The sequence below is a fragment of the Pseudorca crassidens genome, chromosome 12 (genome assembly GCF_039906515.1).
Source record: "Pseudorca crassidens isolate mPseCra1 chromosome 12, mPseCra1.hap1, whole genome shotgun sequence".
NCBI classification, from domain to species: domain Eukaryota; kingdom Metazoa; phylum Chordata; class Mammalia; order Artiodactyla; family Delphinidae; genus Pseudorca; species Pseudorca crassidens.
The window spans coordinates 34,921,662-34,940,713 of NC_090307.1; the positions used below are offsets into that span (position 1 = coordinate 34,921,662).

The following is a 19,052-nucleotide window of genomic DNA, read 5'->3' on the forward strand; positions in this document are numbered from 1 at the left end:
TCCTACTGTTCAGCTGCTTTCAGAATGGTTTGAAAACTCTTCCTACTTGAAATAAGATATCAAAGATGCTATCGCAACTAATTTCAAATTTTACAATGAAATCTGGTCTATACTCAAATCCAAAGAATACATAATTTTAAACACCACATAATCAGTATACATACATATAGCTCTTATAATAGTGACTACTCTAGACTATAAATTCTGAGCCACAGTAAACTTTCCATGAATATCACAAGGAAATAAAAATATCTATAAAGGAATTCTTAGTAAATGATTTTTAAAATATATAAAACCTTAATTTTAAATACCTAAGAAGCTTAAAAGTACTTACTCAAACCTTGGCACTGTGCCCCACACATTTTTTTTTAAATTTCCATTGAATTATTTACCCAGATTTTTATGAGGAAATATTTTTCCATAACACCAGTGAATAGACATACACTTAAGAATTCAGATTAGAATATGGAGAACATTAGGAAGCAAGAGGTTACATTAAAAGGAAATAGTACCTATCTGGTAATACAATGATTTCTAAGCAAAATTTTCAAAGTAAAAATGGTGATTAACAACTAGCCAAAACATTTTGTGGAAGTATTTTCAAGGACACACTGAAAGTTACGGTGAGGGAAACGTGGTTTATGAATATTATATTAAATTCTAAAGTAAAAGCAAGGAACTATTTTTCCTTCCACTACTAAGGACAATAGGAAAAATAAAATTACAGGTCCCAAAGGGGGGGAAAAATGAGTGATTTAGTTAAGATTGTTGAAAGGGGAAAAAATGAGTGATTTAGTTAAGACTGTTGAAAGTGGTTTTTCTTCAATGAGAAGAGAACCGTGAAGGCTGAAACTAAAGAAATATTTGTTATGTAAGTAATGAACACCCACGTTTATTAAAGAGCCTTGATTTATTTATCTACTTATTGGCTACAAGAGCAGTATCCAGATAAGATTATGTTTGGAGAGTGGGAAAATGAAGTTAATGATTTGACCTACAGGACAGTTCTCCAACTCAGTCTAAAACACGGAAAGCAAAACACCTCACTATTCTTCAAAAACAATTACCTTTCAGAATGAACAGCTATTAATTTGTACTGTTTAAGTTAACCGCAGTAAACTGAGCAGTAAGATTAGATCAGAGATCATTTCTACAGTTAAAAAAAGTATCAAGTTTGGGCTTCCCTGGTGGCACAGTGGCTGAGAGTCTGCCTGCCGATGCAGGGGACACGGGTTCATGCCCCGGTCCAGGAAGATCCCACATGCTGCAGAGCAGCTGGGCCCATGAGCCATGGCCGCGGAGCCTGCGCGTCCGGAGCCTGTGCTCCTCAACGGGAGAGGCCACAACAGTGAGAGGCCCGCACACCGCAAAAACAACAAGAACAACAACAACAAAAAAGTATCAAGTCTCTCAGGAAGTTTAAAAAAATGTTCTCTCAAATGTACAGAAAGCTTCAGGTAGAGCTTACCCAACTGGCTCTGCCCTTTGTTTGCTCTATAAAACTAGATAAGGCTCTCTTGTCTAGTATTTAATCCTAGTGCTTTCTTTAACTGAACCAAAATATTTCTCATTGTGGCTTAAGGTACTTGTTCTTTACACTTTAGAATTCTATGACAGATAAAGGGAGCCATGCTTCACATTAATTGTGTCTCAGTAAATCAGTTAGCTTTTCTATGCCTCAGTTCCTCTCTTTCTTTCATGTAACTCACTCAGGAAACCTGCTCTCATGTAAAATAGATACTTACACTTGCCCTATTTAACTTCACAGAACAAATGAGAAAAGGTCACTGACAATACTCTGTAAATGGCAAAATGTGAGATAAATGATCCAATCCTAGTTCAGGTTTTACCAAGTTCAGCTACATCATGCCTCTGCCTCAGTTTCCTCATGTATAAGTAACTTCAAATTCTAATTTTCTGTCCTTGCATGATTCCAGTGTTTTAGTAAATAATGTGAAAATACATAATCCTGAAGGACAGTGAAGTATCATACTTACACTACTTAAATAGCATAAAAGGCAAGCAGACATCAAACTGAAAAAAACGATTATCTTACCCAGTTTTATCTTAGATCCTGGAAAGTTAGTGAAAGGAAGAGAAACTGTGGTGCTAATAAGCATTTCCATTAGCACAGTTGTAAAGAAATACAGCTAGTGTGACAGGGCGAGAGAGAGGCATGGACATATATACACTAACAAACGTAAGGCAGATAGCTAGGTAGCCGCATGGCACAGGGATATCAGCTAGGTGCTTTGTGACCGCCTGGAGGGGTGGGATAGGGAGGGTGGGAGGGAGGGAGACGCAAGAGGGAAGAGATACAGGAGCATATGTATATGTATAACTGATTCACTTTGTTATAAAGCAGAAACTAACATACTGTTGTAAAGCAATTATACCCCAATAAAGATGTTAAAAAAAAAAAAAGAAATACAGCTAGATATAAATACTGCATAGGCTTTTGATGATTGCTCATACTTTATTTTAAACTGCTTTTTTGTTTACAGTATGGGAAAAAACAGTCTTGAACAGTGATGAGAAAATAAACAAAAAATTATTTCACATACCAGTATAAATAATTAGCCAGTGTTGAGTTTTTGCAGGCTCTTGATATCAAGAAGGTACACAGATCTTGCTGAAAGAATTAAAAGAAATGTATACATATTATATTACCATCTGCTATTAACAAGGGGGAAATAAGAGAGTCTACATTTGCCTATCGGTTTTCATCTACATATCTATGTCACAGATCATATTTTCATGCATCCATCTATCCCTCCATCCCACCATCCAGTATTTATTCTAAACCAGGTGATATGTGAGAGGCTAAGGACGCCATGGTTTGCAGAGTTCCTTGTCCTATTGGAAGCTTAACATTTGGTGGAGGAGAGAAGCATTAAAGGAAGTCACAGCAATAGTTTAGATTGGGAGGTCAGAAGGCAGCAATGAGGATGTGATATTTAGGCAAGACCAAAATGACGATATGTACAAAGGCCCTGAACCTAACTGTTCAAGGAACTTTTAAAAGGCTCAATGTAGCTGAAATATGGTGAACACTAAAGTAAAGGATGCTGAAAAGGTAGGTAAAAGCCAAATTGTGACGACCTTTAAGGTCACACTACTGAGTATGGATTTTATTTTATTTATTTTATTTTATTTTTTTGGCTGCATTGGGTCTTAGCTGCGGCATGTGGGATCTTCGTTGAGGCATGTGGGATCTTTCGTTGTGGTGCACGGGCTCTTCACTGCAGTGTGCGGGCTTCTCTCTAGTTGTGGCATGCGGGTTTTCTCTTCTCTAGCTGTGGCACGCAGGCTCCAGGGTGCATGGGCTCTGTAGTTGTGGTGAGTGGGTTCCAGAGCGCATGGGCTCTGTAGTTTGCAGCACACAGTCTCTCTAGTTGAGGTGCGTGAGCTCAGTAGTTGTGGCGCCCAGGCTTAGTTGCCCCGCGGCATGTGGGATCTTAGTTCCCTGACCAGGAATGGAACCCGCATCCCCTGCACTGGAAGGTGGATTCTTTACCACTGGACCACCAGGGAAGTCCCTTTTTTATTAAAAAAAAAATAAGACACATTTTAACAGAAAAACAAATGATTGCTATTTTATACACTGCATTTTCTTCAGAAAATCTAGAGCAAAGGATAGCTCATATTTCTATAATAGTTCAACACCACAGACTGAAAACAGAACTATTGAGAAAACAGCTGATCTTGCACATGAAGTCTACTTCCCCTTATTGCACAATTCAAGGTTTCTCAGATGACAATACAGAGTCAAACGCAGTGGATAAAACTTTGCAGATTGCCTGTGCTTGTTCCAGGCTGCTGCACTGGTAAACCCACAGGCTGTATTCTTCGTTGCTGGCATCTGTGGTCTTCAGAGCCAATAAGGTTTTTCCTGCCCCCAGACCATCATCATAACAGATCATCCAGATGATAAAATATAGAGTGTGCCGATGCAAAACATCATACTGATCTGATGTGGATACTTTTATACCATACTTAGAAACAACTAATAAATTCTTCCTCCAGAGGAACAAAAGACAACTTTCCATCTTGCTGGGTGACATCTATATAATTTATCAGGTCTAGTCGCCCTTCAAGACTTTTCCCCTCAGAGAGTTTCAGTTTCTCAATGGCACCAACATACTTTATTCGAAATTCTGCACAGGTATCTGAATGACTGTTGCTTTGTACTGAGCTCTGGGTGTAATCAATATCAAGGCTTGCCACAGTGCTGAATCAAGAAAGCCCTCCAAGGCTGGAATCTACAGACTTGCTCTTAGTACTGATTTCAGTATTCTGGGAGCTGCTACTGCTCTGTCGCTTTTTGTCTTTCTGCAACATCTTCCACCATAGCTTGATCCAGAGGCGCCCCCTACAGAATCGAACACTATTTTATCGTCTTCAAAGGTTCCACAGACAGCAGTCTGCACAGATAGCTTCCTTTCCTTCCAACATGGTCAATTCTTGTCAGAAAAACAAGGTACCTCACCGCCACCTGCGATCAGGGTCAGACACCCATCGCCAGGGCAGCCAGAGCCACGGCAGCCACCCCCATTCTGGATTTTATTTTCAAGGCAATCGCTACTCAACAAAAGATCTAAAGCAGGAGAGTGAGATGATCTGATTTACATTTTCTGAAGATGACTCTATTTGCTCTGAATAGTACAGATCTGAGATCAGTCAGGATGCTATTACAGTAGTCTAGAAGAGTAAACGGTGAGAGTGGAGATAGAGTGAAGTAACAGATCATTAAAATATTTTGGAAATATAATTAATAGAACTTGCTGATGGAGAGGAAGTAGGAAGAAAAAAAGAATTGACAGTAATTCCCAAATTTATGGATTTAGCAAACGGGTTGATTTGTTACATCACAGATGGAAATTCCAGGTGAGAAACAGGCAAGAGTGTGTGGGGGAGAGAGATGTATTTTGAAACATCAAGTTTGAAATGCCTGTCAGATATACAGTAGAAATCATATTTGGAATATATGAATCTAAAACTCAGATGAGAGAAATGTGCTAAAAATATAAATTTGAGTTTATCACTACAGCCTAGTGCAAGAGGATAAATTGAGAAAAGAAGAGGACCCTGAGGAACAATAAAGTGTCAAGCAGCGGAGAAAGTGCTGACAAAGGAAACCAAGAAGGAACAGCCAGAGAGGTGAAGAGGAAAACAAGGGATGTATGGTATCATCCAAACCATGAAGAGTTAGTTTTTTGGGCTTCCCTGGTGGCGCAGTGGTTGAGAGTCCACCTGCCGATGCAGGGGACACAGGTTCGTGCCCCAGTCTGGGAAGATCCCACATGCCGCGGAGTGGCTGGGCCCGTGAGCCATGGCCGCTGAGCCTGCACGTCCGGAGCCGGTGCTCCGCAACGGGAGAGGCCACAACAGTGAGAGGCCCGCGTACCGCAAAAAAAAAAAACAAAAAAAAAGCAAAGAAAACAAAAACGTGTGAATGAACTGATTACTGAATCAATCCCTTAGTTCTGAAAGGGCAAAATAATGAAACTGGAGGTGAATGGTTCCTCAAAGGGCTCCCCTAAGGATTCTATGATCCTGTAATTTAAAATTCTTTTTTTCAGTATTTTCGAATACATCAAGAGGTAGGCAGACAAGCAAACTCTGGTTAACAGTTAATACTGAAAACAAACGTCACTCAGTTATCAACATTAACTCCTAAAATTTTACTAAAAGCAATAATATATACATTTAGAAAATCAATCTTCTTTCTAATATCAAGTATGTATTATTTATTTTCAACATCAGGGGTGTGAAAGATTCTTCTCAAATTAGAAGTCTTAGGGAGAAAAATCAACAATACATACTAGATCAACTTCTGTAAATGCACTCCCAAATATAATTTTCAGAGTAGCACTAGCCAAAAAGACCTGTCGTACCTCAAAAATTACTCTGCTTAGCTAAAAGAACTTAATTTTTCTGTATAAGCTAAAAACAGCAGCTTAGTGTATTTCCCCTAGTATCAAAGTCATACATTTCTACAATGTAATCACAAACACCAACAATTACAGTAATGTTCATAAATGTGTTAACAATAAATATTCTGAGTTTCCTTAAAAAAATATTTAAGCCCAGTTTATTTTCACACTGCATTTGAATTCATTTATATGTCCAAAGCACCAATAAAATGCCTTGAACTGAAGATGGCACTTTTTGTTGGGAGGAAAAGTTATAAACATGCATCATAAACCAGGTTATTTAATAAAGTTGTAATATTTAGTTTATTAATCAAAATCAATATTTTCAAGACCAACATTAAACGTTTATCTTGTAGGATCTCTCCTATAGGAAACCTGAAAAGCTTTGTACTCACTTCCAGATTTTCACCATCTGAACTTTCTTTTGTTTTAGATGCAGGAGGAGGGGAAGACACTGGAGGAAGAGGGCTGGTTATAATTTGGGAGCTGAAAAAATAATAGGAGATATCACTGATATGTAAAATATTCCTTCTGTAAGAGAAGATTCACATTTTTAGCATAGTTCACCTCAACTGTGTCTGGTTAAAGCACTACTTCCTAAAGTATGTTCTGTGCAGCACTAGAGTCACATTATGTTCTGGAAAAAGAGGCTGCATAGTCAGAGAATATGGGTAATAGCCTCTTTGGGATGTATGTGCAAGTTTGCATGTATTAAAGTTTCTGATAAATACTATAGTTTTTTTAAAAAAGTACATTTTACTTTAAGCCAGTATCTTCCAAACATATTTGACCACAAGACAACCCCTACCTTTTTTAACCTTTTTAGAAAACATACATATTAGTGACCAGCAGACCATAATTTGGGAAATACTGGGTTATAGTTTACAACCTATCATGAAATTTTAAATAGACTTCCAATAAAACGTTCTAGGGGGCATAAGTAAGACAAAGTTAAATAAGCATCACTAGAGACTGAAGGCCTCCAATGTACAGTGGAAGAAAATGTAAGGGGTCTCTTCTCATAAAAACAGAAAAACACAAAGCAGCCTACGTAAGAAAAAATGCTTTTTTCCTGTTTCTCAGTTCTCCTGCAAATGAAAAACAGAAGATAAAAACAGCATTATCATTACGAAAAATTCAGAAATATAACCTTGAACTCACATGATAATCAAAATAATTGTACTAATTCAGATAATCTGAATTCTAGACCTCCTCTGTCACTGACAAATCTCATGACCTTCACAAAACAACTTTATACCTTAGCCTCAGATTTCTCACCCAAATGTTCCTATTTATCTCAAATTTTAAGATTTTATGAAAAGCAAAATGGCAAAACAGAAAGAACAAGGGCTATGGAGTCAACTCTACCTAATTTGCAAAATAAAAAACTTTGGGCAATTTACTTAACTTCTCCTTAAGTCCTTCATATCTAAATTAGGGATATGAATACCTACCTCAGAGGACTACTAATAACAGGTTTAATATATGTGGACCATCTCTTGGTGTCTGCTACAGAGGTGGGAGTTCTTAATTGTTATTACTGTTAATAGCTGACTTTCAATTCAACTAACAGGTTGTTTTAACTACTGAAGAGGTGAAAAACAGTCAGTAAAAAATACAACTTTACAATAAAATATTTGAGTCCACTAACTTGCCGCATCTTTCTTTTTTTTTTTTTTGCGTGAATAGCAATATCTGACACAAAGCACCATGTGTCAGACACTTTTCTAAATGCTTTATGTGTTAACTCATTTAATCTTTCAACAATCCTTAAAGGTTACTATTGCTATATCCCCATTTTTAAGATGAGAAACTGGGGCCACACAGAGAATATTTAATTTACACAAGTTTACACAGCTAGTAAGTGGCAGAATAAAGATTTTAACTAAGGAATTCTGACTGTATAGCTTGCAAAACACTGCCCTGTAATATAGTGGTTTGTGTTCTGTGAGTGCACATGCCATATTCACTGGTAAAACTTCCAACTTAGGGTTCAGTACATCTGGGGAAAAAGAAAAGAAGACAATCTGAAAAGGTGGAAAACTATCAGATTTGAAAATAATTCCTCCCTGTATATCCGTACCTATCTATTTCTGCAGAATTTATTCCAGAATTCGACACACTCTCTGACACTGAACCCTGACTATCCTTCTTGGTGGGTTCTAATCCATTCTTTATGTCATCAAAATTTTCATATTTGAGAGCTTGGACCAGCTGTAATAGGTACATCAACAAATCCTGGAAAACAAAAAATAAGCTAATATTAGAAAAAATGCAATATGATTATAGACAAGTTACGTCTAATTATTCCTAAATATCAAGCTAACAATTTACTTTTATCTACCACTTATCAGCTGTGTTACCTTGGGCAGATCACTAGGTTTCTTAACCTCTTGGTGCCTCACTGGGTCCTCACCTTTAAAATGGCCATAATCATATAAACCTTAGAGATTGAGTTGTGAGGATTAAATCAATTAATAGAAAAAAGTCACAGAATAGTGCCTGGCACAGACTAAGTGACCAGTAAATGTCTTGTTTAAAATGGTATCCCACTGACATGTACACATTGCAATATTTAAAATAGATAACCAACAAGGACCCACTGTATAGCACAGGGAACTCTGCTCAATATTCTGTAATAACCTAAATGGGAAAAGAACCTGAAAAAGAAAAGATACATGTATATGTATAACTGAATCACTTTGCTGTACACCTGAAACTAACACAACATTGTTAATCAAATATTCTCCAAAGTAAAATAAAAAATTAAAAAAAATAGTATCTCAAAATCAAGGTGAAAATGAAAACAAAGAAAAAAGATTGAAATGGTTCATATAAAACTGAGAAATTAACAAAGGTTCCTTTTTTCAGCAATAGATCAGATAATGGCATTTTAGGTCTAAGATTACATAAGAAACTCCAAATTTTCAAGTTTTCTAAGTTTCTGTTTCATAATCTTTTCTGGTTGGGATTTTTAAAAATATTACCTTTTTTTTTTTTTTAAAGAGAACTTGGAGTTTAAAGAGTTCAGAGTTTAGAGAATTTGGGTTGCTTCTTAAATGGAAAATACAATGAAACAGACATTTTAACACTCTTGCTTAAAGGAAATGTGTACTTCCCTGCCAACTACCAATAACGGCTTGAAGAAAACAAATTTCTAAATCTAAATTTCTCATACTTCTACTGACAATCGAAATAATTTGGACTAAAAAAGTGTCAACAGAGTAGTTTTTACCTGAGTTTTTCCCTTAATGTAAAAAAACTCTAGGTTTAATCTTCAGAATGGAAATATTTCCTCTCTTACTCTATAAATGTAGTTCTTAGCCCTTCCCAATGACTACTAAGAAAACTCCAAAAATTTTGCTTTTAAAAATAATTACAGGGCTTCCCTGGTGGTGCAGTGGTTTAGAATCTGCCTTGCCAACTGGTTAAAGCCCTGGCCTGGGAAGATCCCACATGCCGTGGAGCAACTAAGCCCGTGCACCACAACTACTGAGCCTGAGCTCTAGAGCCCGTGAGCCACAACTACTGAGCCCACGTGCCACAACTACTGAAGCCTGCTGTGCCTAGAGCCTGTGCTGCCCACACACCGCAACGAAGAATAGCCCCTGCTCACCGCAACCAAAGAAAGCCCTCACGCAGCAATGAAGACCCAACATAGCCAAAAATAAATAAATAAACAAATTTAAAAAAAACAAAACAAAAAATAATTACAAATTGAAGAAACTCACAAAACTCAAAAAAAAAATTTAAAGCATCTATTGTCTTCCAGTTCCAATTGCCACTCAGGCACTTAAAACTCATAATTAGATAATTTGAGACTTCGTGACTATCAGTTCAATTTTAGTCACCTTTCCTTAAGCCCAGAAACCAGGTTAAATCCCTTGTAAATATTTCATGGACCACTCTTTCCTTTTATGTCTATAACAACTATGGCATTTGTAATTACTTGTTTATTTACTCTTTGTCATTTCTACTATTTTATAAATTCCATGAGGACAGACTACTTCCCAAAAATGTATTTTCCCTTACTTAAACCAAAATATATTCTTTTCATATTTTTTTCTTATATTGACAGTCAACATTTCTTTTAATTACGAAAAGCAATATACATGATTTTACCACTAAATACCATTTTTTCTCAAAAAATTAAATGAAACGTTAACTGGCTTATTAATTCTTACTCAAATATATCAGCATCAGTGGCCAGGGAAATCAAATGACTACCAAAGCATCTCTATAGTGTTCTGTTTCTATAAACAATTTTTAATTGGATCAATAAATGTTTGATTTTCTATTATTTTATTTGAGATTTATGGCATCTAACAGCTAGGTATGCTTATATGCTTATTTTAAGAAACAAAATTACATAACAGAAAATAGATTAATCAAGTATCCTCCTTAGGAGGTATAAGTAATTCAGTTTCACTGCTAGCCTTGAATGCTTTGGAAATGCTGCTGAATGTATCACCTAGTGTGTTTTCCCAAGTATAGAAAAGACTTACTACATGAAATCAAAAACGCTGCATTGTTATTAAATTCCCCAGGAAGGAGAAATTTGGAAGAAAACTCCTCTTTTTAAGTCATTCATCACAATCTGATTATGTTAGCCATCTGGTATTCTGTATTCAAACTACACTTTCCTTCATTTGTATGAAAATGAATTAACTTCAGTAGTAAGTACAAAGTCTGTTTGCTCATTAAACAGGCACATCTTGGAAAATATAAAATTCCTCCAAGCATGAAGGACATAAGCATACAAGTAAAACAAAACAAACAAAAAATCATATTTCTATCTCAGGCAATTAAGTAAAAATTTCCCAAGAGCTATGAAATACTATCTAGATAGCAATCACCATTCTTCTCAAGAACAAGTTAATTCTAATGCTTCAGAATATAAATGCAACGTTCACTGTCAAAATCACTCCCATTTCTTATTGAATTAAGCGTAACTCTTCATATAGACATTTACAGTTCGACAGTTACAGTTAGATACATGGGTTCTGACCTTGCTTCCCAGACAGCCACATATATCCCACACTTCTGTTAAAGCGAAATATTTTCTATTTTTCCTGTACTTTTCAATCTCTTTGCCTTTGCTCATATTGCTCATGTAAACTCATGTTCAACTCTGAAAATTCTCTTCCTTCATTGTCTATCTCAAATGCCACTTCTTCCTCAAATTCTAATGGGGAATCTCTCTCATTTTGAGCCACACAATAGTAAGAAATATGGCTTTTAAAAATTCTGAAACAGAACATTAAACAAATCAAATTCAGAAAGATATTAAAAGACTGATTAATATTTATTTTATAAATGTATGGTGAGTTTAACATTAGGAATTCAGCATCTATTTCATGCATAGTATATATTAAATATCAATGTTTTTCAGACAGCATGATGCTATACCTACAAATTACAGGGACCCACCTAACACTTAACAGAACTATCAAGAAACATCACTACAGAAATTAGATAAAACATAAATATTAAAATAAAAACACAGTTTTACATTTAACCAACAAACAGAAATAAGAGCTAAAAGGGGTGAGGTAGTTCATAATAGTAACAATTGTCACAGAATAAATATAATGTTTTAAAATGTGAAAAAAAAATTATAAAATTATGACTGAAATAATCGTGTATCTCCAGGAGGGAAGATTTAATATCATAAAGATGTTAATCTTCCCTAATATATAAATGTAATTCCACGTAAGATTCTGGTGGAGTTTTAAGAAAATGACAAAATTGTTCTAAATTTAGAATAAATATACAAAAATTATAAAGAAAATTGTTTAAGAAAAAAAGAAAGGGAGGGGTTTTATCCAATCATATATTTAAAGTTATTATGAAACAACTGCAATTTTTAAAAGTATGATACAAGCATAAAAACAGAAGGTTCACAAAGAATTATCAGAAAAAAGCATATGTAAAAGGCATATATATTGTGACAATAATTCCAATGTAAGCTACTTATTCAAGAATATGGAAAAACATATATTCAAAAGTCTATTCACTAAAATAGTTACAGCAAAAGATTAGAAAACAACTGCCTACTAGAAGGAGCTGACTGGTTAAATAAATTATAAAATAAACTTGCAGTAAAATATTATGCTGCTGTTTGAAAGGAATAAGGTACATCTACAGGTATCCATTAAGTCTAAAAACACAGTGCTTTCCTACAGATTAAACGTGCCTTTGACATCATTTGCCTTGATATTCATTTGCCTATGTTTCCAGACTTTATGGACACCAAATATATGTGTTGAAGATGAGAAAATATCCAAGATTATACTGTTCAATTAATAAGGCAAGGTTTTAACAATATGTATAGGATATTCCTATTTTTCTTAATTTTTAAAGAGGTGTAAATATATACCATACATGCATGTATATGCTTGCAATTTGCATAGAAAATATATGAAAAGATAAAAGAGTGGCTACCTTTCTAGGGATAAAAAACGGCTGGAGAAGTGGAGTTGTTAAAGGAATATTACTTTCTATGTTACTATTTCATTTACAATTTAAAAGCAAAGAGAATCAGAAAACAAAAGATGATAATATCATATAGTAAAGGAACAAACCAAATGCTGTGGGATCAGGAAATAAACAAACAAAAATGCCATCTGCTTCCTGGAATGGTTAAGAGAGGTTTCTCAGAGATGTTGAGGTCTGTGCTACAGCTTTAAGGATGAACAGCAGGAAGACTCCACTAAGACAATGAAGTAGCACATATAAAGGCCTGGCAGGCCTAGCTACTGGAAGGACTACAGCATATTGAAAATATCAGACTGCCCAAATATAAAACACAGTATTTTTCATTCAAGTTTTTTGGTCATCCAAGATGTGGATATTTAGACAAAGTGACCTTTGACGTATCTTTGATGCTATGATTATATAATTATATTATATATCATTATGGGTTTGCCAAAAGGTTTGCTCATGTTTTTTCCGTAAGATGGCTTTAGTAGCACTTAGTTGTCTTTAACTTCTTTCAAAACAATTTTGTTAGATCGTATTGTGACAGCTGTCATACCAAGTGTGCCTTTAAAAAAAAAACTTATCAAAATTGGTGAATTTTTGTGTAGCCATTTTAATATTGAGGATGGAAGAAAAAAAAGCAACATTTTCATCATATTATGCTTTATTATTTCAAGAAAGGTAAAAGTGCAACGGAAATGCAAAAAAGGATTTGTGCAGTGAATGGAGAAGGTGTTGTGATGGATCAAACGTGTCAAAAGTGGTTTGCGAAGTTTCATGCTGGAGATTTCTCACTGGACGATGCTCCATCGTCCAACTTGTCGGTGTCCAACTGGTCGGACATACCAGTTGAAGTTGACGGCAATCAAATCGAGACATTAACTGAGAACAACCAACATAATACCATGAAGGAGATAGCTGACATACTCAAAATATCCAAATCAAGCGTTGAAAATCATTTGCACCAGCTTGGTTATCTTAATCACTTTGTTGCTTGGGTTCCACATAAGTTAAGCAAAAAAAACCTTCTTGACCGTATTTCCACATGCAATTCTCTACTTAAATGTAACGAAAACGTTCTGTTTTTAAAACAAATTGTGACGGGAGATGAAAAGTAGATGAAAAGTAGTACAATAATGTGGAATGGAAGAGATCGTGGGGAAAGTGAAATGAACCACCACCAACCACACCAAAGGCTGAATGATCTTCATCCAAAGAAGGTGATGTTGTGTATATGGTGGGATTGGAAGGGAGTCCTCTATGATGAGCTCCTTCCGGAAAACCAAACAATCAATTCCAACAAGTACTGCTCCTAATTAGACCAACTGAAAGCAGCACTCAACGAAAAGCGTCCGGAATTAGTCAACAGAAAATGCATAATCTTCCATCAGGATAATGCAAGACCGCATGTTTCTTTGATGACCAGTCAAAAACTGTTATAGCTGGGAAGTTCTGATTTATCTGCTGTATTCACCAGACATTGCATCTTCGGATTTCCATTTATTTCGGTCATTATAAAATTCTCTTAATGGAAAAAATTTCAATTCCCTGGAAGACTGTAAAAGGCACCTGGAACAGTTTTTTGCTCAAAAAGATAAAAAGTTTTGGGAAGATGGAATTATGAAGTTGCCTGAAAAATGGCAGATGGTGGTGGAACAAAATGGTGAATACGCTGTTCAATAAAGTTCTTGGTGAAAATGAAAAATGTGTCTTTTACTTAAAAACCAAAGGAGCTTCTTGACCAACCCAATATATGGTTATATTATCCTCTGAAATACCAAAAATCATTTGAAGTTTATAAAACCATAAATGTTATACTATTCCACAGACAAAGCAAAAGCAAGGAGAAATTTTAAAACGATTAGAAATGAAAGGTACAACATGAATGATTTTAGTACAAAATTGACATAATATAAATTTACAATCCTTCAGCATAACTGTATGAGTACAATTTTCAAAATTCTGCCCCAGATAATTTTTTCTTCATAACTGTCAAGTGACATAAGCAGCTGTTATCACTATTTTTTGGATGGGAAACCGAGGTGAGAAAAATATATGTTCCCAAAGACATACAGGTACATAGTCAGAGAAAAGACAAAATTCAAATCTTAATATACATCTGAAGAGTCAGTAGAAACTGAACTAAAAGACCTTTTATTTTTAAGCTAAGTATACACAAACCTCAAAAACACCCCAAGGGCTTCCCTGGTGGTGCAGTGGTTGAGAGTCCGCCTGCCAATGCAGGGGACATGGGTTCATGCCCCGGTCTGGGAAGATACCACATGCCACGGAGCGGCTAGGCCCATGAGCCATGGCCGCTGAACCTGCACGTCCGGAGCCTGTGCTCCGGGAGAGGCCACAACAGTGAGAGGCCCGCGTACCGCAAAAAAAAAAAAAAAAACAAACCCAAAACTAACAACCATATTTTGCAGTTTAGGATGCATGCAGTATTTCTATCATTATTCTTTACGTCATAACAAAAATTATAAAATGGTCTAGAAATAGTTCAGTACTTGCATGAATACTGTTAACTCCAGAGACAATCAAATGCTTAGCCTCTAAGCTTGTAAGGCAACAAAGTCAGGCAATCAAAAACAATGATTTACAGTATTTCTATTTAAAGTCTGAACCCATGTTGAGGGGGACTATCTTAACTATAGCCCAGAGGCCTTTCCGTTTGACTCATGTCAAACGTAGATAAAGACTTAATGACTAAAGTGAAATTTCTAATGAATTTCAAAACAAACATTTCACTATTTTAAATAAATATTGTAATAATTTTTTACTTGTGATATAGTAAAAACAATAACAGAGAAGATAATATGCTGAATCACAATGCTAGGAATTGCTCTTTGATAGGAGAGTGAAAAACATCCTATTCCAATAAAATTATACAATATCTGAGACTTACCTCAAAATAATCTAGAGGAGGGTAGGGAATGGGGAGGAGAGAATAATTGGTGTTAGAGATGAAACAAATTGTCTGAGTTGGCAGCTGCTGAAGATGGGTAAATTATGTATGAGCATTCACTATACTACTTACTTCAGTGTTTAAATTTTATTGCAATTAAATACATATACAACTATCAACCTTAATAAATGCTGCATTTTGCTTCTTGAAATTCAGATACCACTTTGAATTCAAAATAATGATTGGCACTCCTATATATATTGAGGCTTGAGAAGAGTCATCCCATATTCCATAAGCCTTGCAGGCTAGCATAAACTATTAGGTTATGTTTGAGAACACATTCCCTCCATAAAAATTAGTAAGTAAAAAAATTAGTGAATTCATCTACCTTATTAGGAAATTACTAAAATTCAAAATCCAGCAATGCTTTGGGTCAACAGAGTTTTCTACCTTCCCTGGTGGCCTTATATGTATATAAATAGCCACCATAGTGTTTGTAGTCTTTCCTTTCCAGAGGATTCAAAACCACCTTCAGAAAATCTACATATACACGTAATTGTCAGTAGCTCACAGTTTAAAGGAGGGGTTTGAAAGAGAATATGATGACCATGCACCTCTATGCTTTAAAGGCCCCAAGGGCTTTTCAAGGCTACAATTAAATGTGGCTTGTTGTAGACTGACTGATAGAGGGAATCCGAATTATTCCCTAGCTGGTACTGCATTAAACCATTTTTCACTAGAATTCCTTTTTCCAGACAGAGCAATACAAGCTCTACTGCCAGGTAAATGTCCTGGGAGAGACTGGCCTATCACGTAACAGATCAGGAAGTAAATTTTCATTTCAGAGGAGTCCTTGGAGGAATATTTTAATTTTGCTTCTGCAAACACACATAGTATATCCAGTTCCCTTTTAAAAATTTCCCTCTCTCTCTCTCATACACACACACACACACACACACACACACACACACTCTCTCTCTCTCTCTCTCTCTCTCTCTCTCTCACACACACACACACACACACACACAGAGTCCATAATCAGGCTCTAGTTTAAAATGCACCCAGTTGAAGAGGAGTAATGAATAACAACGGACCTCATCATCTGCCTGCCGTAACCGGGCAACAGCATAACGCCTCACTGTTGGATTGGTGTAATGAGAGGACAACAGCTCCAAGGAATCCTCTACATCCATTGGCTTCCATTTTCCCAGAAGTTCCAATGCCTGTTTGGCCTCCTGGGGTAGATCCCAATTAACACATTTCAAGAACTTCGTCAAAGCCTAAAATCAGAAAAGGTTTGAGAATTAGAAGCAACAGCTTACTCTGGGATAGGAAGGGTCAAGGGTGACTAGGCAGAGCTCAGCTTGGACTTGATGGCAGAGTCACAAAGTCAACGATTGACTCCTTACATGAACACTTTGTTTAGTGTTTAGTATACACACAATCCTAGAAAAACACTGCAGAACGAGGAAAAAAAAAAATCATGTTCCTTGTAACTATGTTTTTTTCAGGTCAAACCACTGTGAATTTTTAAATTTTCTTCAGCTTTTCTTCATTTTGCTTTCGTTATTTTAAAACACTGCAGACCTCAAGACAGGGAAATAGTTGATGCATGTCTCACGAACTCTGAGATACCTTAGAGAAAACCTTCATTTTACAACATCGACATGTGAGACATAAGAGATTGCAGCCAGTGAATGAGAGCCCAAAGTCAAGAAGGGCAGAACCCCACACTTGAACACCTCCCAGAGTCAATGGTTTTCCTAGATACTCACATACAAGGACTCAAATGAAGTCAAATATGTATGTCTCTTTTACACAGAGAAGTAACTATTGGGGAATTAGTGTTTAATGGGGACAGAGTTTCAGTTTAGGAAGGTGAAAAATTCGGGAGATGGATGATGGTGAGAGTTGCACAACAATGTGAATGTACTTATTAGTGCCACTGAACTGTACAGTTAAATATGGTTAAAATAGTATGTTTTATATTATGTGATTTTTACCACAATTTAAAAAATAATTTAAAAAAAGACAAAAATTCCACAGTAACAATAATAAAAATAGATAAATACATAGAAGCTCCAGCTTCTGTATATATATTCTGATTCAGCTGGCTGTTTGCAGAATCATTCTGGAGCCTCACTTCTTTAGAAAGGTAGCGAAGTCTTCATAAGACTGTTGGGTAAGTAAACTACCTTTGAGCATATCATTAATGGCTGCATAACAATAAATGCTCTTTAAAGAAAGGTTTATACCTGTTTTCCATAAAAAGCAGTCCCTATTGCCAGATCTCCCTACTGGCAACACTTTCCTGGCTGATCCCAAGACATTTTCTTTTCTCTTCCTCTATGAATTCATCTCTTGAACAAAGATAACTTCAAAATTTTAAATTCCTGCTCTGCCCAATTAAAAATATTTTCATTAGTAAACTAATCAAGTTCTCAAAAATGTTCACTTGGACAATAAAACACAATTACTCGTTAGTATGACATAAAAGGAATCTTCATTCCCATTCCCTAACTTACTCTTAATTTAACTAAATTAAGGAAAAAGGCACTATGGAGATGATCTAGTCCAGTGCTCAAATTTGTATATAATCTCAGTGAAGTGGCTTGCCCATCGTCTCAAAATGGTGACAGGCTAGACCCAGAATCTAAATCCACTGACCCCCAGCCTATGCATGTTACACCAGATGGCTCCTCCTTATCATTAAGGCACTGCATCTCCTACTTAGCTAGGCCCATGCCCCTTGGAGCCATTACTCCACCAACACTTATTTCCTAAATCTGTTGTAGGAAAAAAATGGGGTGCAAGAGGAGGGTCATGTCCCAGGTCTTGAGTGAGTCCCTGGGACTGGCCACCTAGTGAGGGTCCTTGGATTCGCACAGGAAAGAATTCAAGAGCCAAACACAGTAAAGTGAAAGCAGGTTTATTTAGAGAGATACACACTCCACAGACAGAGAGTGGGCCGTCTGAGGAGAGTGGTCATGGGAGATACACGTTCCATAGACAGAACACAGTCTGTCTCAAAAGGCAAGAGTGGCCCAGAAATGTGGGGGTGGTTAGTTTTTATGGGCTGGGTAATTTCATAGGCTACCAGAAGGGAGGATTATTCCAACTATTTTAGGGAAGGGGCAGAGATTTCCAGGAATTGGGCCACCGCCCACTTTCTGGCCTTTTATGGCTGGCCTCAGAACTGTCATGGAGCCTGTGGGTGTGTCATTTAGCTAATGTATTACAATGAGTATATAATGAGGCTCAAGGTCTCCCGGAAGTCAAATCTTCTGCCATCTTGGGCCTATTAGGTTCTAACCAGTTTTTGTGGTATCCTGTTCTTAATGGTTGTATCATTCTTTTAATGGTTGTGCCCTGCCCACCTCCCTCCTGTCTCAAATCCATTCCCAATTCCGGTCAATTATTTCCTGACAATATTTCCTGTTGTTCCCCTCAGATTGACTCTCACTATACCAAACACCTAGAGTTTGGCACAGCCTTCTAGCTAAGAGCTTCAACACCAGTTTCTTTTCTAATCATTTCACAGACTGTCAGACACTCAAGCTGGAAGTGATTTTATTAGCACAAACTTCCACTGTCAGCAGAAATTTACCTTATAATATCTCTGACCAAAAGAGACCCAATATTTACCTAAGTAATTCCAGTGACTAATTTCCAAAGTACTCATTGTATTTAGACAGTGAAATCATTTTTGTTGTTTTTTAAACCTT

The 19,052-nt window shown here is 36.3% G+C and overlaps 1 protein-coding gene and 1 pseudogene across 5 annotated transcripts in view; both read right to left on the reverse strand.

The window, feature by feature from the left end:
* PIK3C3 (phosphatidylinositol 3-kinase catalytic subunit type 3) overlaps positions 1-19,052 on the reverse strand; it is a 153,876-nt gene that overhangs the window by 68,041 nt on the left and 66,783 nt on the right. For 4 of the 5 annotated variants that reach the window (XR_010933046.1, XM_067699228.1, XM_067699225.1 and 1 more), the window contains 4 exons: positions 16,422-16,607; positions 8,020-8,174; positions 6,332-6,422; positions 2,565-2,632 (listed from right to left, as the gene is read on the reverse strand). Coding sequence is in view for 4 of the 5 variants with exons in the window: in XM_067699228.1 (XP_067555329.1) it covers positions 2,565-2,632; positions 6,332-6,422; positions 8,020-8,174; positions 16,422-16,607 (500 nt within the window). In the remaining variant the exon portion in view is untranslated. The remainder of the gene's footprint in view (positions 1-2,564; positions 2,633-6,331; positions 6,423-8,019; positions 8,175-16,421; positions 16,608-19,052) is intronic. The other variant, XM_067699227.1, reaches the window with a different exon arrangement.
* LOC137203335 (integrin beta-1-binding protein 1 pseudogene) lies at positions 3,547-6,325 on the reverse strand (annotated as a pseudogene).